Source organism: Tamandua tetradactyla, chromosome 1 (assembly GCF_023851605.1).
Source record: "Tamandua tetradactyla isolate mTamTet1 chromosome 1, mTamTet1.pri, whole genome shotgun sequence".
Classification (NCBI taxonomy): Eukaryota; Metazoa; Chordata; class Mammalia; order Pilosa; family Myrmecophagidae; genus Tamandua; species Tamandua tetradactyla.
The window spans coordinates 125,582,770-125,610,674 of NC_135327.1; the positions used below are offsets into that span (position 1 = coordinate 125,582,770).

Below are 27,905 nucleotides of genomic sequence, written 5' to 3' on the forward strand. Positions count from 1 at the left end.
TACCAGCATCCTTCTGAATTGAAAATTAGAATTCCAGGTAACTTGACTGGTATTTAAAAAAGAGATATTCCATTTTCAAAGTTTGTATTTTGCAGTGAGTTATTTTATTTTACATTTGTAAACTTGGTAACACACATCAAGGTTATTTTTATGGTATACAGAATACTTTCCAGACATGTATTTTAAATTTCTCAGCAGCATGGTTCATTTTCAGTTGAGAATTTTTTAACTTTCCAGTATTTCCTTTTTTCATTAGAATGAAAAAAGAAAAATCCTAACTTCCTAAATTTACCTATTACAACAGAAGAAGTTATTCCAAGTGAGAAAGAAATGTTTTAATATGTCCTCATTCATTGCTGGTAGAAATGCAAAACGGTGTAGCCGCTGTGGAAGATAGTTTGGCAGTTACCCAGAAAGGTTAAGTACAGAATTATCAAATACTGTGGCAATTTCTCTACTAGACATATACTCAAAAGAACTGAAATCAGGGACTCAAACAGATACTTTCACATCAATATTCATATCAACATTATTCACAAAGGCCAAAAGATGGGAGCAACCCAAGTGTCCATGAACTAATGAATGGATAAAATGTGGTATATACATACAATGGAATATTATTCAGCCGTAAAATAGAATGAATTCCTGATACATGCAAACATATGGATGAACCTCCAGGACATAATGCTGAGTGAAATAAGCCAGACACAAGAGGACAAATATTGTATATTATCACTGACAAGAAACAGAATAAGCAAACTCAAAGAGTTTGAATCTAGAATATAGGTTATCAGGGGCTGGTTGAGGGTCGGGAATGGGGAATTAATACTCAATTTGTGCAGAATTTCTATTTAGGTTGATGTTTTGGAAATGGATGGTGGTTAGGGTAGCACAATAAATTGCAAATGTAATTAACAGAACTGTATTGTATTATATATGTAAATGTAGTTTCAATTTGAGGAAGTTTTAAGTTATATATATGTTACTAGCATAAAAATTAAAAGATAAAGCATAGGACTCAACAACACAATGAACGGTATTGTAAATGGACTATAATAAACAGTTCAATTTTAATATTCCTTCATCAACTGTAACAAAGATACCACATTAATGCAAAGTGTAAACAATAGGGGTATATGGAAATGCTGTATTTTTTACACGATTTTTCTGTAAAATTAAAACTTCTTTAATTAAAAAAAATTAAATAAACAACATGCATGGCATAAAAAAAAACCTGGAGAACAAAAGAAACCAAACTAATAATGAACTGATAGTACTAAACAGAAGAAAAAAAGTTTAAACATCTCCAATTTTTAAATGACTTCTTACTTTCAGAATTTATAGCTCATCTCAAATTTCCTATAGTAGTCAGTTCTTGATTTCAGTAAAGATTTTGCAAAGCGTATTTTCGATGACAATGACTCACTGTCATCCAAGATCCTAGTATAAACCAGGCACACTGACTATATGAAGAATGACTAGAGTGTGCTTTGGGCTGCATTTTACAATGGGACTTCTTGAAAGACAGACAGCAGTTGCAAAAAACGTACCTCGCTAAATGCAAGGTGTTAATAATAGGATAATTTGCTAAACTCTAACCCAACATTATACTTATCTCTGCATTAACAAAATCCACCTTCAAGTGTTAAACATGTGTATTACATAATTCTGAAGACTCCTTCCTAACATCAAGTATAACTCTTCCAGTCCAGTCATACAGGGGTCTAGACATTCCACATGGCGATATTTTCTAAGGATACATGGATATATCTCAACTCACATTTGGAATTAGTTATCAGGAATCAGAAATGCTAACAATTCTGCTTTCATATTGTATAGGGAAAAAAAGTTGCTCAAAGCAGATACATGAAATGTGTTGGCTTTAACTATGGGAATTTATTAGCTTATAAGTTTATTGTTTTGAAGTCATGAAAATGTCCAAATCAAGGATCATCAACAGGATGCTTAATTCCAGAAGACCAACTGCCTGCCATCCTGGACTCCTCCATCATGTGGTAAGTGATGTGGCGGCATCTGCTGCTCTCCCTGCTCTTCTGGGTTCTGCTGCTTTCAGTTTTGTGCTTCTGTGGCTTATTCTCCCTCCCCCCACCCCCTCTTTTGCTCTCACTCTTTCTCTCTCTCTCTCTTTCTCCATTCCATTTATACAGGTCTCCAATACGAGGATTAAGACCCATCCCGGGTCATTCTTTAACTGAAGTAACCCCATCAAAAGGTCCTATTGGCAATAAGTTCACACTCACAGGAATGGATTAACTTTAAGAACACGATTTTCTAGGGTGCACACTGTTCCAAACCACCACAGGGGTTTTCCCTCTGCCCAGAAAGTGTCCGTGAACAGCAGAGAATAAGATCAGCAGCCCCCTCAAGGGTAGGTGAACATTCTGCATTTTAAAATGTCCCTTTACCTCACATGCGTGACTTGGCTAAAAATGAACTAATACTATTTCACAGTTCTTCATTTCTATGGAGTACAAAGCTGCCATTCTTAGCAATTTATCTCTATCCATGTTGCTTCAATCGGTTTATGGTAACTGAACAGAGAAATTTATCATTGATAGAGCACAATCTGGATATTTACTTGCAGTTCATATATATCTTTCTTGTTCCCAATTATAGCGTTTTAAAAAACCCCTATTAACATTTTAACATGATGGGGGAAAGTTACATTGTGATAACACAAGCAGAGAAGTAATATAATTTTCATCACTAGCATTCTTATTATTCCTCCTGAATGGAAAAAACTTTTTGAGGGGATAAAGGGGTTATTAAATAGGATGAAGTGATGAAGCTAAGTGATGATTTTGAAGTCAGGGAGAAGACAATTTAAAGTATTAATATTCCTCTCCAAAACAGTTACTGCATCTTTAATATAATGGATCAAGGAAAATAACTTCATCTAGTAAACATGTCAAATCAAAATTGTTTCTAACATATAATCCTGATACTGTCTTTGATAGATTTTAAAATACGTGAAATTGTTTATAATTTTAATGAGGTTTAGAGAAAGAAGGGAAAAAGTAGCCCTTTCTCTGGTTCAAATTGTAGCATCAACTATTCTAAATATATTCCTTTAGCTTTCAGATCTACATGTATGCAACTGCCTAAACTACATGAAAACTGCTTATGAGTTAAACTGTTCATGAGCCTTATAAAAGTAGAGTGATACCTCACTGAATAACAAGGTGCTTTTTGTTCTGTTAGAAAATTTGTTTTAAAATAAAGATACACTAAAATTCAATCCTATAGGCCATAACAAATGGGCTAAGTTTTATCCAACCTTGAATTTATAACTATGGCTTCAATGATGAATTTTGTATGCTTATGATAAAAAAAAAATAGCTAAAGGTCAGAAACATTGGAACTAACAGCCTTTTATTCAGATATTTTATATCTATCAAACTGTCAGAACCTACTCTGCGCTGGAAGAAGTTGATTTCTTTCTGTGTTCTACTATTTCCCACATGAATTAAGAAAAGCACAAAACCAACCGAACACATACATACCATGCCCTCCGCAGAGTCACATTTCTGGTGTGTTCTGTAAATTAATCTAAAAATGTGATTTGCAATAATTTCCTTCCTCAAATCTAGACAAGGAATAGCCTGGAGGAAGAAACTGCCAACATTAGAAGGTAATATTTTAGACCTTTGATGGGAAAGAAGCCCATCTAATTTTAATTGATTAAAACCACAGAGCTCTTTAACGTGGTTCCTGCATTAGGAAAGTCACTAAAATAAGCTATTACCTTTAATGCTTATATTACAGAGTTCTCACTATCTCACTTTTTCAGAGGCAAATTTACTCCAGCTGCCTTTCAATACAGCTAAGCCATGACCATTAAAAACAGTGGAAGAATGGTAGGGAAATGTGGATGATTTTGGTGTCATCACACAAGAATTGCAGGAGACTCATCTCTTTCATTTAATCTCAATTATATGGAAAAATGCCTTTAAGTTTCTATATTTATACTGCAAATGAACATTAGTTTCTTGGTGAATTTATTTATGCATTTATTTGTAAGTTTCAATGATTTTCTTTCAGTCTGATCAATGCGTATCATAAAAGCATGATTCTTATCGAGTTGGATTTCCAGAAGCTACAATAAAAAATTAGATTCAAAGGAGAGATGGTAAAATACTGATTCCTGATTTAATGGACTGATTTTTACCCACTAGAGAATATTCGGTTATTAGAAAATAGGCTAATAATTTCAGAAATGTACAACATAAAAAGCACTGAAAAAGTCCTTAGAAAACGCTTGTATTTTTCTGACAAGGAGCCTAAGGTTTAAAGGGGTTAAATGACTCCTTGGAAAGCAAAGCTAGTAATAGACAGAGCAAAGTCTCCTAATTCAGAGACCAACTCACTTTGCCCTCAACAACAGTAAAACTAGATTATAATTTAGAGTCCGCAGAGTACGTACATAGAATCTTATATACGTTTTACGCATGTTTGCATTCACTCGTTAATGTTTATTTCTGCAATGTGAGGTGACAAAAGCACTAAGAATTAAGTGGGTGTGAAGGGCCCAAGTTCTCAAAGGAACCCTGAAGCTCTGCACTGACCAAAATCACTGTTTTGGTTTACTGAAGGTGCTGGAATGCAATATACAAACAATGGGTTGGCTTTTTCAATGGGGATTTATTAAGTTACAAACTTGCAGTTCTAAGGCCATGAAAATGTCCAAATTAAGTGATCAAGAAGAAACATTCTCTGAGGACAGGCTGCTGACATGCGGGATCCTCTGTCACGTGGGAAGGTACATGGTGATATCCATTGGCCCTTCTCTCCTGGTACTTGTTTCAAAATGGCTCTCAGCTCCTGTGGGTCCTTCTTACTTCTGCTCTGGGCATTTTCTTCCCAAGCTCTCTGGGATTTTACTGTATTTTGTCCTCTTCACAAAGGACTCCAGTGAAGGATTAAGACGTACCTTGAATGGGCTGGGTCACATCTCAATTGAAATAACCTAACCAAAAGGTTGCACTCACAACAGGTCTGCCCCCCACAAAAATAGAGTAAAAGAACATGGCCTTTTCTGGGGTACATAACAGATTCAAGCCAGCACATTCACCTAATGCCATCACCACTCTCGACTGTGCACAGGCAGAATAGCACCAATGAAGAGAAAATGAATTTATTATCTTTTATAAGTTTATCAAAGTGATAAACCTCTTCTAGAAAATGAGTCTGAATGGCATTATTATTTTTATACACAGGCAGGAGGAGTTCTGGATAAACCCCTGCATTAGAAAAGCCATAGTGATCCTGTGTGTAATTTACTCTCTCCAAATGCACATTGAAAATCAGGCTCAGATATGTGCTTAGGTATGACTTTGCTTACCAAAACAGAAAAAAAAAAAAAAAAAAAACTGTTACAGCACTTTGACCATCTGTACTTTAGAACTGCATTCCATTTAAACCTGACTGGGGCTACAAATATTCTACTATCTGGTTTAAAACCTTGTTTGTGTCCAGCGGGTAAAAATTTCCAAAGTACAAAGGAGGTAACCTCACTCATTACTATTTAACTAGTTATGTGACAAAATGTTCTTTAAATTATGAGATGCACTTTTTGGACTCAGTGCAATCTAGCTGCATAGCATATAAACTGATTTTGTATATTTAGAAAACATTGCATATAAAATGATCAATAATTTACTAGGAGATTAGATTCCCTGTAAGGTAAATGTCTATATGTGGAAATATTAAGACCTTGGTCCACCTGAGATTGAAGGATAAAGGATCAAGAATCAGAATTACAGCTTTGTTACCAGCTTCTGGGAAAATTTCTTAACCTCTCTGAATCTTACCTCTCTTTTTAAAAAATACATGGTTATTTCCTCCTACCTGGTTGAAGAGACAATGAAACAATAAATCCTAAATAAAGTACCTGGCCCATAAAATTAACTTAAAAATAGAAGCATTTATAACATGGGAACTCAAATCATACAGGTTACATTTGTTTCTTTTAATCAAAATGTTATGGCATTTTTCATATAAGAGAAAAAGGCAGGAAAAAGAAATGGTTTCTAAAGCTCATCTAAAGAAATCAAACACTGAATTAAGGCTTCCTGTTTCTAACTGTTTTGCTGCCTAGACCCATTCCATTTTGACTATCTAGCTTCTCTGATGTTTCTACTATGCTTTCTTCATCTCAAACACACACACGTGCACGCAGTAAATCACAGTTAATTATATGTCTTACATTAAAAGATGTAAATAATGAAAGATTAAGTGGGGGAAATTGTCAGTTGAGGAACATCTCCCTCATTGCGCTCTGTGGACAGAATGCATGTGGAGGACTCAGTCTGTGACACTGATGGGATGTGCACAGGCACAACTTTCTGAAAGGCAGAGAAGCCTGGTTCAAAGAAACAAATATTTTTTAAAACTCAATATTCTAATTGCAGGATATACTGCTTTGTCTATTAAGATGTTCAGTACAGGACTGTGCATAACAGTGAACAATCAGAACTGAAATGTTCATTGAAAAGGGAATGAATAAAGAACTAACGTGTCCATTAATGGAAAACAATCTAAGCTGATATAAATAATTTTGTCCTATTTAATAACATGCAAAAATATCTGTGATGCAATTTTAAATGAAAAATGGTTATGAAATTATTTATTTTTTGAGGACTTTTAATATGAGTGAGGGGTGAAATGGAGAAAAGCTTTCTAAGTTATTTTTTAATGACATTTCAATTTGCTTCCAAGTGTGAAACTTGAAAATATCAGTTTAATCCATGAGAAACTTTAAGATGAACTTACCTGTCTATTGCAATACCCATATCACCATAAAATTAAACATTAAAAAGTAATTCCCAGAAAGCACTTAGATACAATTCCATTGTATATTTCTATTATAGAAACACAATCAACTTTATAAAAATACATTGTATAAATATAAAAGAAAGATAAGTTCAATATAATAAATGTCCAATAAATCAACTAGCCTGACACATACCTTAGAGCATAATACAGTATCAAAAATCATGATAAATCCTTGCTCATTTATTGCGACTGACAAACTATAAATATATACACAGTAAAACCCATAACTTAAATCTGAGGAACTACAAATTTTCTACACTGTGATACAAAGATTTTATAGGTACCTATCTGGTATAATCCTGTTGCTAAATTCAGGCAATGAACAATACACACACACACACTCACAGATTTTCAAATTTTTACCAAAGTTCGATAAGGACAAACTATAAAGATTTCCAATATATCACTAGCAATGTTAACTTTCACCTTATTTCATTTGTAGGAGAAAACTATATAAAAACCCAACAGAGTAGATTCATTCCAGGCATTCAACAATCTAGCAACCTTGAAATAGGAAATAAATATTTCCTGTCCTCTGTTATTTATTGGAGGTGGGTGAGAAATGATAATCACATTTCAGCAAAGCCCATATCTCAAAGTCCTAAGGGTAATACTTTCATCCCATACTTAATGGAACAAATTTCTAATCAGAATATGTATCCAAAAGTAATTGAGCCAATGCAATGTCAACATATCATGCTGCCATCAGGCATTCCCCAGTTCTAGAAATCAACTCAACACACTTTCTGGTGTACGAATGTCAGACTTGATCATGGGAAGGGCAACTAGCAAGGAGAATACAACAGTTTTGCTCCCCTTTGAGTACTCAAAGATTAAGTCTGTAGGAGAGCATCTAACCTGGAAGAGGCCAATCTTAAATTTTTTAAGGAAAGAGTGACTCATAATGGGCCATGATAATTTGTATTCAAATCAGATGTCTACTTTTGTAACGTTATCGAAAATTCTTGATTTTTAAGCTACTAAAGCCTTACAGCAATGGATGCTATCAAATATATTCTGAAATGCTCTGAAAGAGTCAGGTTTCTTCAAGTTTGACAAGATATTGATAATTATTGAAGCTGAGTGATGAGCAATGGGGGTACATTATACTACTGCTTCTCTGAGTATGTGTGCCATTTTTATAATAAAAAATGGGGGGAAACAGGTTTCTTTAAATTCATGTCATGCTCATAATTTTATTGGTGTTTCCCTTGGCAATGTACATTACTGAGGTCTTGAATTATGCCAATGACTATTTAAGACTCTAACAAATAGTCTGAAGTTCAAAAAATCCACTATGCATTATGTTTGTCGTAAAAAATAAATAAAATTCTTTCACTCCAGAAAAAATCTCACTCATGACGTTTGATGACAGAATAAGTGCACCAAAACAAATGCAGGGCCACCATCTGCCTGGCATTCTCACGGTGTGACAAAATAGACTGGTAATTAACTGCTTTCCTACCGAAATCTGCCAGCTTTAACTCCCCCGTGTCACTGATCAGAAGGTTCTGTGGTTTCAGGTCTCTGTGCAAAATATAACGCTGGTGGATGTAAGACAGCCCTCGCAGCAACTGAAATAAAAACAACTGAAAAAACAGGGAGAGAGAAGTTAAAATCTGAACACAGAAAAATGCCAATTTCTACATACAGTCTGCCAAGTACTTTTACTTCGTGAAAACGGGCACCCATCACTAAAACTCCTCACCAAATTACTTATGCAGCATGTGCAATATACACATATAAGTACCTAATTCATTAAGAAGTAAACTTGAAGATTTCTAAAAACCTACAATTTCTATGACATATCCTCAGCAAGAGGGAACTATAATCTAGTCTGTGTTCTATGAATAAGGGAAAATGTAAAGAATCAATTCTTTATACTATTCTATTTCTTTAGGGCTAAACTGATGTCCAGGAGAGAGGGGGGAAAAATCTATCCATACCATTATAAAATATAAAAGAAACAAAACTGCTTATCAAGTTTGTGTAAATGTGCACATAATTCCACAGAAACAACATAAATTTGGTACCCAGGGATACATACATTAATATGCTTCAAGAAATGGAAAGATAAGATGATTTGAAACAATTAAAATAAAAAACTCACATGATCCAGTTAATACAACATTGTAATTCTATTGCTTTTGCATATATGATCATAGAAATTAGGCCACTGCTTAAAGACAGAAATGTACCTTCACTAATTACAACAGAACTGTCCTAAAGGGAAGAATCCAAAAAACAGAGAAATCAAGAATTTAAAAGCAATATTTTTCTCAAGAAATAACTGAAGAAGTGACAAATGGTCTTCTCTGTGAAGTTTCATATTGGCTAATATAAAATGTTTTTCTACTTTGACAAGAAAAAATACTTGATTTACTAGCGTTTTCAGTATTCTGCTTATAAAAAGGGAAATATACTTGCCAGCCAAAATAATTTTATTTGACATGGCTTTAGTACCCAAAAATAAAAGAAGAAATGTCATTATTTCAAAGTGCCCCCAACAGTCTCTTCTGTATGACCAGCTAGCAACAAGATATAATTTACCAAGTTGACCAATTTTGAATGAGTTAGTTGTCAAAAACTGTTGGTATAAAAATATTCCAGAATTTCAAATGGAAAAGATTGGGAATTGCTTGAGGGCCTTGAAAGTTAGCATTTCTGAAATATTTTCCACCTAAGTAGGGACTAGAAAAGTCAAGCAAAACATTTACAGGGAGAACACCTTGAAATGAGAGTAAGATGCAGTAATCTCAAAAGCTTTGTATATGATAATCTGCAGAACAGAGAAGGCATGGTATCATTATTTCCAGAGTCTAAATACTATAAAGTATAAGTCTGTTCTGTGTTAGTCTGGATGAAAATATTGGCTAAAGAATCTCGGGAAGCAAATATTTCTCTCGACTTGTTTTCATCTCAACCCTGCATACAGAGCAGATGGAAAGACTCGAGTTAATGCCATTACCAGCACTTTGCAGCCTCATTCCTCACATCTAATGCCCCCTGCGTTTTAAGCCTAAAGCTGACAATTTCTAATCTGTATCCCTTCGGTTTAGAAGGGAGGCGTAGTGAAGAATCTCTATTTTCCAAAGTTTTTTAAAAATTAAATTTGCAAAGGCTGACCACATAAATAAACTTAACTTTGAAAATAAACTGTTTTTGAAAAGAAATTGTGTGTTGTTATTCAAGGTGCCAACAGATTTTTGAGGCCAAGCAGAGGCTTCTCAGAATTTGATTGTCAAACTGCAGAAATGCATTTTACTAATTTAACAAACATACAGCAATGTGTGACATGCTAGCTACCATCTTCTGCACTGAACAAATCTTATGACATTTAATCTCTGTGCTGGTTTGAAAGTGTTGCTTGCTCCAGAAAAGCCATGTCATTTAAACCTGATTTAATATTTTAGGGTGGAAACCTTTGTTTAGATTGTTTCCATGGAGACTGACCCACTCAATCATGGGTGTGACTCTTCAATTAGATTAGTTCCATAGAGATGTTATGTGCCCAGCTGCGGTTGTGGCTTTTTGATTAGATGGTGTATTAGTTTGATAAGCTGCTGGAAAGTGATATATCAGAAATAGAATGGCTTTTTAAAAGGGAATGTAATAAGTTACAAGTTTTCAGTTATAAACCTATAAAATGTCCAAACTAAGGCATTCAGGTAAAGGTACCTTAATTCAAGGAAAGCTGATGGATCTGGAACAGCTCTGGCAGCCGGGAAGTCATGTGGCTGGTATCTGCTGGTCCCTTGTTCCTGGGCTCGGTTGCTTTCAGCCTCTATTCCTGTGGGGGCTCCTCACTTTGCTTCTCTGGGGCTGGCTTTCATTTCTCGGCTTCCTTTGATTGTCTTCAGGTTCTAGCTTACTTAACAGCTCATGGGAAGATACACAACTATGTCTGCTGGCCTCCAAGCATCTCCAAACATCCCCATCTCTGTTCTCTGAAGCAACTGTTCTCCAAACATCTATCTCCTCTCTCTGTCAGCTCTTGCTCTCTCCAAAATGTTTCCTCTTTTAAAGGATTGTAGTAAGTTAATCAGGACCCACCTGGAATGGGTAGAGTCACATCACCATCTAATCAAAAGGCCACCCCCACAATTGGGCACACCATAGCACTGTGAAGATAATCTAATCAAAGTTTCCATGCTACAATGCTGAATTAGGATTAAAAGAAACAGTTGTCCCCACAAAAACTGGATTAAAACATAGCTTTTTAGGGGTGCATAATACTTTCAAACTGGCACAGGTGGAGATGTGACTCAGCCCATTCAAGGTGGGTCTTATTAGTTTGCTAGAGTCCTTTAAAAGGGGAGACATTTTGGAGAAACCACAGTTGCTTCAGTACCAACAGAGAGAGCAGATGCCTAGACACAGACCTTTGGAGATGCAGAGCTAAGCAGACATTGCCAAGGGCCTTCCCCGGAGATGCTAAGCAAGCCAGAACACAGGCATACCCTGGAGGAGCTAAGTGAAGCCCCACAGACAATAGAGAGGAAACCACTGGCATCAGAAGCTGGAAGCAATGGAACCAGGTACAAGGACCAGCAGATGCAAGCCACATGCCTTCCCATGTGACAGACATCAGCCTTTCTTGAGTCATGGAATCTTTCTCTGGATGCTTTAGTTGGACATTTTTCTGGCCTTATAACTGTAAACTTGTAACTTAATAAATTCTCTTTTCAGGTATATTGCATTCTGGCAGCATTTAATAAATGAAAACAATCTCTGTAACAATCTTTTTTTTTTTTTTTGGCATGGGCAGGTTCTGGAAATTGAACGCAGGTCTCTGGCATGAAGACAAGAACACTACCACTGGACCACCGTTGCATTGCCCTCTGTAACATTTTAACAAAGTAACTACTACTATTATCTCCATGTTACTGATGAGGAAACTGAGCACAGTTTCTCCAGGTCATCTGGCAATTACGTGATGAAGCAGGCCTCAAAACCAGACAGACTGACTTCAAAGTCTATGCCCTTAACTCCCATCCTACAAAAATCTTGGCCAGAAATCAGCACAACTAACCAAAATATTCATAGAGAAACAGCTTCCTCCATTACTCAAGTTACTGTTGTAGGCCACAATATGCACTGCGTTTACTTAAGTTTAGTAAACAGTTTTAGGGCTTCTGTGATGTACCCAGTATTGTGCTATTTAATAAGTACATAATGACTTATCAGGTAGGTCCTGATAAATCTCTCCCACTCCCACCCCTCCTAGAAACACATTCCTGTGCCTCCTTCTACCAGTTCCTACCACTACATCTTCCTTTCACAATCACACAGTTCACAGGAATGGCCTGCATTCACCCTTAACCCCCATCCACATCCAAACCCTCCAAAAGGACTCAGCTAACCTCCAAGGCACCAATGATCTGCCTCCTCAATTAATGCTGTACTCCTGACTGACTGATCCAATGGACTTTTTTGAGTCCTTATCTCAGAACATATTGGCACCTGACCTTGTTAAAATGTTCTCCTTCTTGAAATTCTCTCTTAGCTTCTCTATCTCCTGGCTTCCCATTGCCCTGTCCCAGGTTGTCTTATAATACTGCTCATTCCTTCTCTGTCTCTTTCTCTAATCCATTGCTTCTGCCTGACTTGTAATTTTTGCTCTGTGATCTTTGACCTTTTCCTCTGTGAGAAACCTCACACACTTTCATAGTTCAACATTCACATAAATGCAACCTGAAGTGAAAACCACAATGGCTGTGTACTGCACAACTCCAGGGGGTGCCACTCCAATATACTGCAAAGTGAACGGTGTGCCTGGAGCCATATAATACAGCAGGGCTGCCCACTATGTAATCTGTATTTCCAGCTCTAATCAGTCCTCTACATGTCATAACATATATCCAAATGGCTTGCTGCAACATAGGTGTTCTGCAGAAATTACAAACTCAAATTTGTACGAAACTTTGCTCATTATCATTTATCCCTTGCTCAGTTTGGTAATCAGTAAAAATGGATTTAAAATATAATAATTAAATAGGTTAATACCTGCAAAGCACCTAAGAACATGTAGCCCATAGTAAGCAAATATTAGCTACAGTATTTATTGTATAATCCTATTTATTTTTATTAGTTATTTTTATTAGTATTACCCCTTTCCCAGCCCCAAACTTCAGAACAGACTCATCAAGATGATCAGATGACCAGATATCAACAAAAAAATCATAAGGCACACTAAAACGCAAGAAATGGCCCAGTTAAAGGAACAAGTGAACAAGTTGGAGGAGACAGAGAATATGGAAGGACTAATCAATGATGTGAAAACAAATCTCCTGAATTGATTCAAAGAAATAAAGGAAAATATGTATAAAGAGATGAAGCACATTAAGAAGACTCTAAAAGAGGATAAAGAAGTATTTGAAAGAATACACAGAAAAATAACAGACATTATGGAAATAGATAAAATTAAAAATATGCTAGAGATACACAATAGCAGATTTAAAGACGCAGAAGAAAGAATCAGTGGGCAAGAAGACAGATCAACTGAATTAGAATAGGCAAAAGAACAAATGTAAAACAAATGGAAAAATTTGAACAGGGTCTCAGGGAATTGATTGACAATGCAAAGTGTACAAACACATCATAGGTTTCCCACAGGAGAAGAGAAGGGAAAAGGACCAGGAAGAATATTCAAAGAAATAATAGCTGACAATTTCCCAATCCTTATGACATATATATGCAAATCCGAGAGGCCTAACATACTCCAGATAGAATAGATCTGAATAGATCCACACAAGACACATATTAATGAGACTGTCAAATTGCTGAAGAAGAGAAAATTCTGAAAGCAGCAAGAGAAAAGTGATTTACCACATAAAAGAGAAGCAAAATAAGATTTCTCATCAGACACCATGGATGAGAAGGCAGTGGTCTGATATATTTAAGGTACTGAAAGAGAAAATTTGCCATACAAGAGAGAGTTCATTAATAAGAGAACAGCCCTACGAGAACTACTAAAGGGAGTACTGCCAGCTGAAAGGAAAAGACAGGAGAGACAGGTCTGGAGGAGAGTATAGAATTGAAGAGTATTAGGAAGGATAACCTAAAGGATAAAAAAAAGTGAAAAAAATAGATCTGATAAAAAAGAACCAAATGATGAGATGGTTGAATTAAGAACTGTCTTTACAGTAATAACTTTGAATGTTAATAGATTAAATTCCCCAATCAAAAGATAAAAATTGGAAGAATGGAATAAAAACTATGATCCATCCATATGCTGTTTATAATAGACTCATCTCAGACCCAAAGATAAAAATAGGTTGAAAGTGAAAGCATAGAAAAAAGATATTCTATGCAAGTAGTAACCAAAATAAAGCTGGGATAGTCATATTAATATCAGACAAAATAGACTTTAATACAAATGTTATAAGAGCTAAAGTAGTTCACTACATATTAATAAAAGGGGAAATTCACCAAGAAGAAATAACGATTATAAATATCTATGCTTCTAATCAAGAAGCCCCAAAGTATATGAGGTAAACACTGGTGGAAAAACTAAAGAGAAAAATAAATGCCTCTACCATAATAGTGGGAGAATTCAATACACTACTCCTTCCAGTGGATAGAACATCTAAACAGAGGAACAATAAAGAAACAGAGAACCTAAACAATATGATAAATGAACTAAACCTAAGAGACATATATAGAACATAGCACTCTAAAAGGGCAGGACATACATTCTTCTCAAATGCTCAAGGAACATTCTCAAGGATAGACCATATGCTGGGGCACAAAACAGTCTTAATAAATTTTAAAAGACTGATATTACACAAAGTACTTTCTGTGACTATAATGGAATGAAGCTGGAAATCAATAATAAACAGAGAATTGGAAAATACATAAATATATGGAGGTTAAACACACTCTTAAACAGTGGGTCAAAGAAGAATTTGCAGGAGAAATGAGTAAATATAGTGAGACAAATAAAAACAAGAACACCAGATATCAAAACTTATGAGATACAGTGAAGGCAGCGCTGAAAGGGAAATTTATAACCCTAAATGTCCATACTAAAGAGGAAGAGGGAGCTAAAACCAGTGACCTAACTGAACAACTGGAGGAAATAAAGAAAAAACAGCAAACTAATCCCAAAGCAAGAAGAAAGAAAAGAAATAAAGATTAGAGCAGAAATTAATAAAATGGAGAATAAAAAGCAATAGAATCAATACAACCAAAAGTCGCCTCTTTGAGAAGATCAATAACTCAACAAACCCTTATACAGACTGACAAAGATGAAAAAGAGAGTCCGCAAATATAAATAAAATCAGAATCAAGAGGGGGTCATTACCCTAGAACCCAAAGAAATTTTTAAAAATCGTAAGAGGCTACTATAAACTGTATGCCAACAAATTAGACAACTTAAATGAAATGGACAACTTCCTGGAAACACACGTACAACCTAACCAATACCAAAAAACTCCTCAAAAAAATGTCAGGAAACAGCTCCAAGATCTAGTGGTAGGCTGTAGTTTCTTTGACATTATACCCAAAGCGCAAGCAACAAATGACAAAATACATAAATGGGACCTCCTCAAAATTGAGTACTTCAGTGCTTCAAAGGACTTTGTGAAAAGATTGAAAAGACAACTGACTTAATAGGAGAAAATATTTGGAGACCATATATCTAATAAAGATTTGATATTGAGAATATACAAGGAAATTCTTCACAACTCAACAATAAAAAGACAGACAACCCAATAACAACATGGGTAAAAAACCTAAGAGACATTTTTCCAGAGAGGAAATACAAATGGCTAAAAAGCACATGATGCTCCGCTTCACTAGCTATGAAGGAAACGAAAATCGAAACCACGAGACATCATCTCACACCTATTAGAATGGCCACTATTAAACAAGAAAACGACAAGTGTTAGAGAGGATGTGAGAAATTAGAACAGATTCACTGCTGATGGGAATGTAAGACGGTATAGCTGCTGTGGAGCATGATTTGGTGGATTCTCAGGAAGCTAAGTGTAGAGAGGTGACCTACGTATGACCTGGGAACCCCATCACCCAGTATATACCCAGAAGATATGAAAGCAGACATATATCTACACACTGATGCTCACAGCAGCATTATTCACAATTGCCAAAAGATGCAAACAACCCAAATGTCCATAAAAAAGATGAATGGATAAACAAACTGTGGTATATACATATGATGGAATATTATTCAGCAATAAGAAGGAATGAAGTCCTGAAGCATGTGACAACATGAATGAACCTTCAGGACATTATGTTAAGTGAAATAACTCAGATATAAAAGGAGAAATAGTGTATGATCTCACTGATATGAACTACTTGTAATATGTAAACTCACAGACATAAAATATAGAATATAGGTTGCCAGGAGATAGAATGAGGCTAAAGACTGGGGAGCAGTTGTATCATATGTACAGAGTGTTTAACCAAGTGGAACTTAAAATGCTTGGAAATGGACAGGTGATGGTAGCACATTATTGTGAGAATGAATTAACAGTAGCAAATAGTGTGTGAGTGTGCTGGAAAGGGGGAAGTTTAGAGGCACATATGTCACCAGAAGGAAAGTTGGAGGTTAAAACATGGGAATATATAACAGAGTGAATCTTGTGGTATACAATGCCCATGATTAACTACAAATATTAAAAAGTTCTTTCATGGGCTTGAACAAAATGTATGACACTATTAGAAGGAGTTAATAATAGAGGGCTTTAGGAGGAAATGTAGCGATTGAAAACTATGGACTACAGTTAACAGCACTATTTTAATATTCTTTCATCAGCAGTAACAAATGCACTCCGCCTATACTACAGGTCAATTATGGGGGGAGATAAGGGGTATGGGGGGATTTGGGCTTCGTTTTTCTTCTTATTCCTTTTCTGGAGTAATGAAAATGTTCTAAAACTGATCATAGGCTTGTATGAAAAACTATGTGATGATATCATGAGCCAGTGATTATATACTTCGGATGGTTTGTATGGTGTGTGAATACATCTCAATAAAACTGCAGAGAGAAACAGAATCAATGCTACTAGCTAGGGATGTGAATGCTGGAAGAAAGCAGAGGCCATGGTGAGTCAAATGGAATGCCCTATAAACTACACCTTGGAAATGTACTCGGAACTCAAAGCCTTGGTGACTTCTTCATTCAGACAAGCAGGCAAGTACCTAACTTTCCCATGTAAATTGTTGAAAAAGGCACTTGGTTGGCATATAAATGACCACTAACCAAGCTATTCTTCATCTTTCCTTTTTTCTATGAAAAAAGAGGAGACCGTACAAACGATAAGGACGCCAAAGTGAGGACCAGGTACAGGGGAATAGTAAGAATCGACTTTACTACTCACTAATAAAACTCAGGTAAGCATCTACGGAATCTCGAGAGCTGCAAAGAAAAGAGACTGATGCTAATTGAAGGACTGCTCTATGTTAAAGACTGTTCTGAGTATTTTTACATATATTATTTAATCCTTTCCATCTAAAGCCATGCGTTTGCCTTTTCTCTTAAATAAATGAAAAAATTAAACTCTAAAAGCACAAGGAACTTATCCAGTCATCCAACCATCTCACAGAGCTTGTGAACTTTTTGCTATGTTAAATGAGTTTGATGCTTAATAAACATATGCATGAATAAAATTATATGCCTAATATAATCAAATTGTTTTATTATTAAGTGAACTCAAGTTTGGAAAAGCCTAAATTAGCATATTATATAATCAGCATATGAGTCCTGATTTTCTAGTTTGGTATTTAAAATCTCCTGGAAATAAGTAATGGCAGAAGACAGCTTCATGTACTAAAGTTGATAAATTAACATATTTGAAATTCTCTTTCTACTGTTCTATTGTAGTAGCCAGAAGATCTTCCTAAGAATTCTTTGTCACCTCAGGATATTTTAGACCTTTACAAAAAGAAATTCTGCCAATTCCTTTAGTACGATCACTACAGATTTATATTCTAGCTTGAATATAAATCCCAATGGGAAAATGCCTTAAATAGCAATGATATGATGAATAGGGACATTTTTGCCAGCAGCAGATCTATCTATATTCAATCGTCTTGTCGCCCCATCAAGAAGCAGGTCATATGCTCAGTGCTATGGCATGTACTTCTTGGGGCTATTCCTTAATGCTTCATCTACCCTCTTCTAAAACTCTTGACTTTATGTGGGTAAAAAAAAAAAATCAAGAAAGGTGCTTTTATCAAAACTTTAAAGTAAGTTGGTAAAAAGCACACTTGACTGGAGTCAATACGCTGCTCAAAAGAATTACTGGCACTTGTAGGAGCAGTAAGTTGTATACTCCTTTGAAGTCTGAGATGTGTGATTGGCCCCATTTGAATATATTGACTTTTTTGCATGAATGGTCTGAAATAGTACATGCACTACTTAATGAATACAATTTCACTAAATATGAGACCCAGCACAGTGAACATCTTGCAGAAGTACAAGACACGCATTTAGTTCTTGAAACATCTAGGATCCCTTAGGGTTCACAGGAGCTTTATCAGAATTGCTCACAATTGACCCTATTTCTATAGCACACCACCTATTCTTTTTTTTTTCCAATCAATGATTTTTTTATTGAAATATAATCATCTAAAGTGTACAATGATTCACAGTATTATCATAAAGCTGTGCATTCATCATTGTGATAGATTTTTGAAGATTTTTCATTATTCCAAAACAATAAAAAATAAGATAAAAATAAAAGTAGAAAAGAACACCCCAAACATCCCACAACCCCCATATTCCCCTATTGTTTATTTTTTGTCATTTTTTTTTTCCTTACTCATCAGTCCATACACTGGATAAAGGGAATGCCAGTCACAAGGTTTCACACTTACATGTCTACACCTTGAAAGCTCTATAGTTATTAATCATGTTTAAGAATAAAAGCTATTCGATTACAGTTCAACAGTTTCAGGTATTTCCATCTAGCTACCATAAAACACCAAAAACTGAAAAGGGATATCTATACATTGCATAAGAATAACTCCAGAAAGACCTCTTGACTATTTTTATTTTCCACGTTTTGGTCAAGAAGGTTTTTTCATTCCCACATGCCAGGGCTCATCCCTAGGAGTAGGGGGAGGGCAGTGAGTTCACCTGCAGAGTTGACATAGAGGGAGGCTACATCTGAGCAACAAAAGACACCAACAATTCTTACAAAGACAGTTGGTTAAACTATTTTTCTGCCACATAAGGATCATGCTTAACATTTCTGTATGTTAGGTTTCTTACTGTGAAAATGACTGGTTAAATCTTAGACACTGCTGATTGCTATTCAAGTTGTAAAATTAAACAATTTGGTAATTTTAAGAATAACAAAAATGGAAAGAACTCCACAAGTCAAACAACCACAATAACTGACATTGACTGAATGCTGATCACTACAGATATGTTGTTAAATTCTTTATATTCATTAGATAATTTAATCCTCACACCACTCCCACCAGGTAGAGATTATCATCTCTGTATCACAGTTAAGAAATAATTGACAGGCTCAGAGAAATTGAGTGAATTGCCAAAGGGTCATAAAGAAAATAAGCGGTAAAACTAATATTTTAACTTGACATAATCAAGAGTACTGCTACAAAAAAGTATGCTTACTCTTTGATTAAAGCAACTATACCCTGGGTAACCTAAAATAAAAAATGTGATGCTGTCAGATGACCCAAAGAGGTACATGGAAATAAACATTTCAAATATTATTTTCCATGTTTAACACTGTATCATTGAAAAACCCACTGGCTGCACAATTATTAACCATATATCCAACTTTATAGAAATGAAAAATAATTAGAAACTTGAGACCCCAAAATATCTAATGAATGACAAAATATTTTATAACATGTCATCGATTAAATGTGCAATATTAGGTCTACTTCAATTTTTGAAAGCCACAGAATGATTCAAATGATTCATTCTATTTTCTGAGCTCTGAAATACATTAAGCAAACATTGAATCGTAATTTGTAACAAAACCTATATAATACATGCCCAGTTTCTTCTTTACAAAGCACCATTGCAATTCTCTGCATTGAATTTCTAAAAAGAATACGTAGACGTTTATACAGAGATACAAGGAGACAGAAATAAAACCTGGTAAAGACAAAATTTTAAATAACAAAATAACACATATTCATGTGTTAATTAAATGTGCTACCAGGATGGTGTTAGATGCAAACATTCAGATTATAGAGGGAAATCTCCCATTTCCTGAATATTTTATGTAGGTTCAGTCTTTGGAAAGACTACCTAGCAGAGCAAGCCTGTCTTGCCACTATTTTCCCCATTCAACGTTTTGATTGTTTCACTGCTTCACCCTCCAGAGAGAATTAATATTTCATTATTTCTCCCTAATGTAACAACAATTTAATTTGCACCCCAAGTAAAATTTTCAAACATTAATATGCTATTCCTAAAGACAACTTTCTAGAGAGGAATAAACTAAAAGAAAAAAAATAAGAATTTCAGGTACTTCAGCAAGACCTTGGCTTGTTCCTATGATCCTTGAGTTGAACAAGTAAGTCGGCCTCCCATTCCACTTCTGCCCGGTTCTGCCTCATCTTGCCTCGATGAAACTGCGGTGGCCACGCCAGTAGTTGTTTCAGACACAGAGGCTCCCACAAGTGGGCAGGCAGATTGAGGCCACCGGATCTAGAGCTGGGAACCTTAGAAGGAGCCAAATGGGGGCTGTAAGATAGGTTTTGTTTTGCCAAGTACTGTGAAAGAAGATCTAATAGAGTAAATTGGTTTCCATATCAGCATTGTTTGCATGCATGACGTAGAAGGTAGGGCGGGCAGAGGGCGAGAATCCTCCCTTTGTTTAAGTCGTTCATCAGCCTAAAACCAGTATTGGAAACACCCCATAGGAACCCTCATAGACAAGATGATCAAAGTTTAGCTACTGGATTTAATAGTTAACCCAACATAATTTCCCAAGAGAAAAACTATTAACAACTGTTCCAAGGAACTTAAACAATATAATCTAAGCACCTGTCATTGTCAAGTTTCTGCCTGCAAATATAAATCAGATATACAGCTGACCTGACTGACAGACGCTTTTTGGAACTAAAAAGAAATAGCATGAAATACAAGCGGCAAGCTGAGAGTCTGCCTATCCTTTCTACCCAACTTCACTTGTTCATGTATATTACTTTACCAAAACTACAGGGCTTTTCTTTTTTACACACATTGAAAAGGAATAAATATTCAGAGTTTAAAATGGTGTCACTGCCTAAGGTAACATCTCAAGCTCTAAATCAATAACAATTGCCTTAATATCAGTTGAGGTTGCTACTGTAGATTTTAAAACACTGAGAGATGCGGACTGAAAGATTATCAAAGATGATAATTCTTAAATCTTATGAGTCTTACAGAATGCTCACATATGCAAGCCAAACCAAAAGGATAAATACATTTCAAATGGAAACGCAGTACTTAAAGATATGTACATTTGGATATATATGATCAACAAACCTCTCTCTGAATACCCTAAGAGAGGTGTCAGGGAATAGAAAATGTATATGTTATTCAGAAAATATCAATGATTTGAGAATGGTTGTCACATGAAAGCTGTACCTGCCCAAGATAATCAGAAAATTTCCTGGTCGTGTGTGTGTGTGTGTGTGTGTGCGCGCGCGCGCGCACGCGCGCACGCGCGCAGATTGCCTTCCTGGTCGTGTGTGTGTGTGGGGGGGGTGTTATTCAGGCCGATTGCCTTCTGGGGCCTCACGGCTATCTTGGAAAACATACAAATAAAAGAGTCATGTGCAGATACAGCTCTAATTGGAGAAAGGCAAGGTAATAAACCGCTTGAAGCTTAAAGCTCTGGGTTGGGGGTAGGGGTTCCCTCCAAGCTGGGTACTTATACCTAAAAAGTAAAGCATCATGCATCTTCCAAGAATTTTCAAGATTCCATCATTCTTAGGAGTGATTTCTTTTCAATCTGGGTTTTAAAGAGCCTCTAGGAAACACTATGTTATTAATTAGCTGGCCTTCATTTTTTTGTCTGATCCAAATTGTTATGAGCAGATCAGCAGATGACACCAATGATGTAAAAGACATCTTCTAAACAACTAAACCTCAATTCCCACATCTTAATCATGCATTCTGTCACTCAGATCACCTCTGAATGTCCAATCCAAAATGAATGGACCTAGCAAATTTCGTTTCTTTGATTTTTAATCTTTCACTTTCTAGATATGCTAGTTACTTTGATATAACAAAAAATAGGATGAAAATGTTCAGAAGGAACCTGGACAAGCATTGCGATTGGGTGTCATTTTTTTGAAACACTCTTTAATGTCCTCATGAAATAATCATATTTCCCAAAATGCAGAATGAGGAAAGGCTTTATAATATTCATAGTAAGGCATGGGAGGAACTCATTACCAGCTAAATGAGAGCTCTAATGTGGAATATGAAGAAAATCAGGTATCATCTGATTTTCCATTTCAACATTAGAAAGTCTCATTTAGAAATCAATTCTCAGTGCCATCTGTATAAGGCAATCTTAATTTGGCATAACATTATTCTGTCTGTTATACACCTGCTTGTTCTCTGGACTATGAATGAAAAATAGCAACTTTCAACCATAATAAAACCTCATATCTCTTTTAATTAGTATATCTGTTGCAAAGAAAAATAAAAATCAGCTCTATGCCAATAGGACTTGAGATATCTCAGAGAATAAGACAGAGAGTTAAAATTTGCTTTGTTCATTTTCAATCATTCCAAACCAGTTCTGTAAAAAATGGCAAATGTATATTGACCATCAAGAAAAGTCATTAAGATAACACGGAAATGGAAATACATTACCAAATGACTTAGGAAGATTCAATCTCATCATGGTAATAAGATTCAGACATCTACATTTCTGGATATCAGCTGGAGACAGCACCAATTAATCTTTTTTTTTAATGAACCTTAATTTTCAGTCTGTCACGCATATTAATTTTTAAAGAACACATAAAAAACTGAATGAAGACAATTTCCATTGTGATGGTGATTTTTAAAAATTCAGTGGTCAATTTGTAAATCACTAAGAATTATAAATTCAAGAACTAATACAAGTTCTGCATTCAATTTAATTATAACTAAAACCCAGTATAATTCATAGAGAACAGTTTGGGAAGGGAGAAAAAACTCACCCTTCACCTCTACCACAAAAAATACTAACCAATTTTCTACATACCAATTATCATTTTGTGGAAATAACATGGTATATTTGTAATCATCATAAATATTTATAAGGCCAATATCCTCAGGCTTTAGATTCAGGTTTTAAATTGTCCTCTAAGTAATTAACTGCTAAAATTATCCATTTGTCAAAAATAATATTATTCTTAGAAATAAAACCATCAGTTAATAGTAGATCTTTATTATACAATGCTGTAGTGATATGAGATCCCTTTGTACACAATTAAAGTAGAAATGTAGTTAACATTGACATTTTTCCTCCTGTGAGTCTATTTCACTGCTTAGAAGGAATATACCTTAAGAAAGATAAAACTTTAACAGACGTTTTGCTGTGAATTAGTACAAAATTACCTTAGACTATCCATGTTTCACTGTGAAATGAGGGGCCATGTGTTGTTTCATTTGTTCTTTTTTTTTTCCTTCCTTCAGGGTTACATCTATAAACCTTGAAATTCTACCTGATTTGTACTAGGGAACAATTTCCTCAATTCAATATATACATTTTTAAAACCAAAGGTAAATCTTTTAATTTTTAAAATATTGCCATGTTGCATGGTGATGAAAGTAAAAGTCAAAACTGTCAAATGTAGAAGCAAAAGAATTTAATCATTGTGCTTTTCCTCTGCTCACATAATAAACATTCAGTATTTATTACATTCTGATCATTTCATGATCTGCATTTCGTCAGAGTTTCAGAGTTATTAAAAAAAAACATACTCTTTTAAAGATAATGGCTTCTCTCACTCGGTTTTCACATCTCTTTAAATTTATACAGAACCAATACAGTGTCTAATTTTAGCTCAACTGTTTTTTTAATTAACACCTAGTATATAGCATTATGAATTGCTGTTAACTCAGTAAATATTATTCTGATAGCTTTTACTTTATATTCATAGATTTAAGTGACAACAAATAAAACCACACTTAAAAAATGCCAATATATCAAACAGAAATACTCATGGGACATCTGTCACTATGTCATAGTCACTCTTCCTTGAAAATGATTTCACCTGCAGTGCAGATACTAAATGTAACCCTGGAGGGAGCATATTGTCTCTAAGCAGACAAACAGAGAGGAAGAGCCATCACATAATTAGGAGAGTGGCCTCCCATGAAAATCAAAATGATAATGAAGGCTTTCTGCTTCCCTGCAATTCAGGCGCCAAAACCCGTGGCAGTAATAAGCTGATTCTGTTTGTTTCTTTCCACACCCTCAGAGAAGGTATAACTACTATCCTCAATACGAAAATGAGGATAAACCTATGTGACTGAGTGCACATGAAATCACAAATAATCAAGCTAATTACAGTAATTTAATGTCTTAATCAGGCAGCGTAGGGAAAAGAACACTGGACAAAAAAAATCAAAAGCTCTTTGACATGTTCCCCAATCTCAATGGCACTGATCTTTTTTTATATATATAAGGAGTGTGGGGTTGGAATGTACCATTGTTTCAGAATGCTGATCCTGGAATGTGCATGGCTACATCAGAGGTGGATTTTTAATTAGATCAATTTTCAGTGTTTATATTATATTATGATTGTGTAAATATCATTTACAACTAAGCCATGAACTTTAGTGTGAATCCTTTTTCACCCCCTGCATAGCATTTTGTTTTTGCTAGTGTTAATAATTTAGTCTTTATTTTGTTTGGTTTTCCTTTGTGTTTATCACTATTTTCAACTTCAAACTTTCCTCCCATCTGGTAAATCTGCTCAAACACATTAGGTAGTCTCTCTGTCAAATTCATCTTCTTGAGGAAATCTCTCCTGGTGCTTCTGATCTGCTCCAATCTAAACTGGTTGTTTGTTCCCCTGGCTTGATGTAACTCTAGGATCCTGCTTCACCAACATTCTGAGGACTTCCTTCACCTCTCTCCTGTAGTCATCTCAGTTACTTAGTGTTCTAGTTTGTAAGCTACTGGAACACGATATATCAGAAACGGAAGGCCTTTTAAAGAAGGGAATTAATTAAGTTGCAAGTTTACATGTTCTAAAGTCATGAAAATGTCCAAATTAAAGCAAGGCTATAGAAATGTTCAATCTAAGGCATCCAGGGAAAGATACCTTGGTTTAAGAAGGCCAGTGATGTTCAGGGTTTCTCTCTCAACTGGAAAAGCACATGGTAAACATGGCAACATCTACTAGCTTTCCTTCCAGGCTTCTTGTTTCATGAAGCTCCCCCAGGGTGTGGGGGTTGGGGTGGGGCCCGCACATTTTCCTCCTTAAGGAAAGAAGCAGCTGCGAGGGCTCTAAAGCTTTTTCCAAAATGGTTCCCTCTTAAAGGGCTCCAGTAAGCAAACCCCACCTTGAATGGATGGAGACACATCACCATGGAAACCATCTAATCAAAAACTACCATCCACAATTGGGTGGGTCACGTTTCCACAGGTAATCAAAAAGCTCCCACCCAGCAATATTGAATGAGGATTAAAGGACATGGCTTTTTCTGGGGTACAAAACAGATTCAAACCGGCACACCTGTTTTATTTTCCTAGGCTTATTGCCTGAGTTTTGCTGGAGTATATCTTCTAATAGCTTCCTGAGAAAGGATGCAAAGTAGGCAAAATTATTAACACTTTATACACCTGAAAATGACCTATTTTACCCTCACTCTTAATTGACAGCTTGTCTTAGTATACAATTCTAAGTTAGAAATAATTTTATGCCATTCAAGTCATTGACCCACTGCCTTCTCACATCTAGTGTTGGGGTTGAAAAGTCTGCTTCTATTGTACTTCTTGATCCTTTACCTGTTTTCTTTTTGTAAAAATCTTCCCTTGAATCCAATGTTCTGAAATTCACAATGAACACTTTTTTGGTTGAAATTTCAATCATTGTTCTGAGCATTTAATGTACCCTCTCCATCTGGAAACTCATCCTCAGCTCTGGAAAACCATAGATTATTAAAGATTCCCTACTCGCTATTTCCTGCAATTATTTAGATTGGATCCCCTGGACTAGTCCTTTTTTTTTTTTTTAATACTTTCCCATTTTTCATCTTTGCCTTATTTGCTCTACTTTCTGGGACATTTATTCAACTTTATCTTCAATCATTTTTTATTGTGTTGTTTTTAATCTCTGTTATCATATTTTTAGTTTCTAAGACCTCTTTCTTCGTTCACTCAACTCTGCTTTCTAAAAGTAACAGACCATCCTTGATTTGTGGGTGCGATATTTTATTTTACCTTGTTGGGAATATTAATAATGGTTTTGTTTTTTAATGTTGCCCTTTTTGAAAGTTTCTTCTATACCTTTTTCCATCTAACCGATGCAAGCAATTTCACTTCTGTGTTAGCTTCTGCATTGTGTTCACTATGTTCACTTCTGTATTGCAAGCTGCCAGAATACAATATACCAGAACTGGAACGGCTTTTTAAAAGGGCAATTTCATAAGTTACAAGTTTACAGTTATAAGGCTGTGGAAATGTCCAAATTAAGGCAGCAACAAGAGGTTACCTTAATTCAAGGAAGGTTCATAGGTTAGGAACACCTTTACCAGCTGGGTAGTCAGTCATGTGGCTGGCATCTGCCTCTCCAGGTTCCAGTTTGTTTAACATTCCATGGTAACGTCTGCTGAGCTTCAAGCATCTCCAAACATCTGTGTCACTGCTCTCCACATGTCCACATCTGTGTCAGCTCTGCGTTGACGTTTCTGTCGGCTCTGAGGCTTCTGTCATTTCTCTAGGCTCTGTCATTTCTGGTGTTTCTCCAAAATGTTTTCCCTTTTAAAGACTCAAGTAATCTAATAAAGACCCACCTGGAATGGGAGGAGTCACATCTCTACCTTATCAAAAATTAATACCCAAAATTGGGCATGTCCCAACTGCATGGGAGATATTCTAATCAAAAGATTCCAACCTATATTATTAAATCAAGATTAAAAGAGATGGATGTCTCAACAAGATTGAATTAGGATTGAAGTGTGGCTTTTCTGGGGCACATAACCCTTTCAAACCAGACAACTTCCTTCTAGTTACTGATTTGTTAATGAATTCTTCACTTTAGTTCCCCAGATTCTTCACCTCTTCTCTTGAATTGATCAGATTCTCCATGGAAACCTCTTCCAATCTTCTTCCTAGAATCGTCGGTCCGATGACTGTGTTGTGTACTGTGTACAGGATCATGTCCTGTGTCTCATCCACTCACCAAACCCATCCCATTCCTCCAGAATTGACTTGGTAGTTGAGGCAGAGGCAGCAGTGGAGAAGAAGCAGTCTGGGGACAGAGGGTCCTTCAAGTTCACTCCATCCCACAGCACGCGGTAGAAGCAGGCAGGCCAGCGTGACAGTCAGCATGCTGCGAATCTACACGCCCCCTGGGCTGGAGGAACAATGAGACCGCGATTGGGCAGGCTCTCCTGGGACCAGCGATGATGCAGGTCATTGGAGTTGCCCTGGACTCTCAGCCTTGGGACAGATGTCCATCTTCTCCTACTTAGAAAGGTTTTAAATTTTGATTCTTATTCTGGGAAGTGAGACAGAAGAACATAGGCAAAATAAGGCTTCTCAGGCGACCGCTGCAGAGTAAAGTTTGAAGACCTCTGATATGATAACTAAGACTGTCTAGTACATACTGACAAATCCTCAAGAAGCCAAACTAGGGAAAAGGGATATTGATAAAGTAATACATTTTGATGGCTAATGGTTTTCAAAAAGATAGGAGAAGAGATAAATCACATCATGTTTCTCTAGAGGTAAAAATGTAGTAATGCATGAATCGGTCCTGTGTTAAACAACTTCCAAGTGGGATTACCACCTGCTCTATATGACTAAAACCTGGGTTCACTGTGTCACATCTAAGTTCTAGTCCATCAACCTAGACATTATTTCTGGGTTGACTACATCTCA

At 35.9% G+C, this 27,905-nt stretch overlaps 1 protein-coding gene across 5 annotated transcripts in view; it reads right to left on the bottom strand.

The window, feature by feature from the left end:
• CDK14 (cyclin dependent kinase 14) overlaps positions 1-27,905 on the bottom strand; it is a 653,719-nt gene that overhangs the window by 265,694 nt on the left and 360,120 nt on the right. For all 5 annotated transcript variants that reach the window (XM_077119488.1, XM_077120922.1, XM_077121765.1 and 2 more), the window contains one exon: positions 8,321-8,444. In XM_077119488.1, coding sequence (XP_076975603.1) covers positions 8,321-8,444 — 124 coding nt within the window. The remainder of the gene's footprint in view (positions 1-8,320; positions 8,445-27,905) is intronic.